At 46.0% G+C, this 1,955-nt stretch overlaps 1 protein-coding gene across 1 annotated transcript; it reads right to left on the bottom strand.

Annotated features, from left to right (window-relative positions):
• Positions 1–274: 274 nt before the first annotated feature.
• Positions 275–1,674, bottom strand: C4H7orf25 (chromosome 4 C7orf25 homolog). Its single transcript, XM_009904745.2, has one exon. It carries the CDS (start codon positions 1,666–1,668, stop codon positions 337–339), a length of 1,332 nt encoding a protein of 443 aa, XP_009903047.2. The 5' UTR covers positions 1,669–1,674; the 3' UTR covers positions 275–336.
• Positions 1,675–1,955: the final 281 nt, after the last annotated feature.

Genomic DNA, 1,955 nt, shown 5'->3' with positions numbered 1-1,955 from the left:
TTTGAATGTAGTCTCTCTGAAAAGGACAAAAACAAGGGCACAAAGGCAACTGTACTTTAAGTGAATTTTTTAATAGGGATGGATACAATCAATACATAGTATACCAGTTAACAACCAGCACTGAAATCTTACTATCTCAGTGAATAAATTAATGGTCAGCTGAACAGAAGAAGCAAGAAATGAGTACAGATATTGCAAATCCCTTGGGAAAGCCTTCCGCTGCTACAGTTAGTTTTCACTAGCACACACCCAAAACCGTATTATGACAATGCTTGTTTCTCCAACTGCCTCCACTGCAGCACCTGCAATATTTCAATTACTAATGGATTCCATGACTTATAGCCCATCATCAGGTGAACAGCTCTTTGGTAAAGGTGTGGCAAAAGACTCTTTGCTTTCTGTCAAAGCTCGGGGCTGATGGACAAAAACACTGAACTTGACACCTTGGTTAGCTGCTGCCCTCACAAAGCCACTATTTGCAGTCATAGTGATGGCTTTTAACGTGTCTCCTGTCCCAAAAATGGTAAGAGAACGGCTGTTGATTTTGGAACTAGCCACTAGTCCTAAGGCACGGTCAGAGGGCTGATCTGGCACCACATTAATTCTTTTCACAAGCAATGCAGCTCGCTCTTTCTCTCCGGGTCCTCCCAGAGTTTCCAAGATGGACTGAAAATCCCTGACGGCAGATTCACAAGCAAAGAGCTCTTTGCCCTCCATGAACTCCTCCAGCTGAGGCAGGACTCTCTCTCTCCTTTCTTGAGCTGCTTGTTCTGTTAGCACTTTTTCTTTGAAAATGAAGTAGCAGCCACCATAGCTGAGAGCAGAGACATAAGTTATTAAGGTAGTGATGTCCAAGTTAACTCTATTGCACACATTCACTTTGATCTGGGTAGGAAAAGCAATGCTGGCCACCAGATTCTCCCGGTCTACTCTGGTCACCTGCAGGAGTTCAGGGCCCTCTTCATCTGATTCACTGGCACTAAGGTGCTGGTTTTCTACAGACAGCTCTGCCGGCGAGTTCACAGCCACAATGTCTCCTCGCACAGATATGCCCATCTCCTTGAGTCTCTCTGCCATAGGGCTGGACACACTGTTGTAGAATGCGAAGATAATGTGGGGATTGCTGTACTCCACTGGCTGCTGATGGCTTGCTTGCAGGAAGTCCTCTGCCTGCTCAATAATGCTTTTGTCACCATACTGGCCTCTCCCCAGCCAGATGTTATGCAGGGCCTCAGCCTTCCGCCCAATGGCCTTCACCCAGGTGTGACCTCCATTTGCAACAACATCTACCACCAGTGTCTGTTTTTCTCCAAACCTGTCCTCATAAGCAAAGACGTGGAGAACACTGACAACATCCTCCAGGTTCTCTGCTGACTGGATAATGGCTTGGAGATGGGTAAGGTTTGTACTCTGCAGATGGGATTCTTTAACGGCCACCTTCCCTGCCTCAACCTTGCGTAGGAAGTTTAGCTCAGCCTTCAGTTTGCCACATAGTTTTGCCCCACCTTCTACTCTCCTTTTCTGGGACGTGGAAAGGGCTTCCGCTCTCTTGATCAATTCTTTGGCAACAGCAATTCTCTCGCAAAGCAGGGACTGCACAGACATGTTGGAAACATTATTCCTGTCAAATGAAAGCAAAAGAGAAAATTGTATTCCATGGTCAAACATAACAACAGTCCAAAGAAATCTGTGAGAGACTAAGTGCAATAGCTAATGGTATGGCAAAGCACAAGCATCAGAAAACTCAGCACAAGTCCAACCAGAGTTCAGTTCTCTTCCTTTATCTCTGGGAATCCAACCTGCAGCTTCAGGAGATCTCAGTTCTCAAGCAAGGGAAAACAGCAGCACTGAAATCTACAGACACACACCCTGCAAGTTTGTGGGTTACCCCACTGTAAAGGAGGCCTTAACTGAGGTATTCACTCAGAGCTGAGATACCAGCTCTAACAACTCAT

Source organism: Dryobates pubescens, chromosome 4 (assembly GCF_014839835.1).
Source record: "Dryobates pubescens isolate bDryPub1 chromosome 4, bDryPub1.pri, whole genome shotgun sequence".
Lineage (NCBI taxonomy): Eukaryota > Metazoa > Chordata > Aves > Piciformes > Picidae > Dryobates > Dryobates pubescens.
This window is presented reverse-complemented; position numbering and strand designations above follow the sequence as displayed.

Coding starts and splice junctions, on each gene's coding strand:
- C4H7orf25 (XM_009904745.2), bottom strand. CDS start 1,668: ATGTTTGACCATGGAATACAATTTTCTCTTTTGCTTTCATTTGACAGG.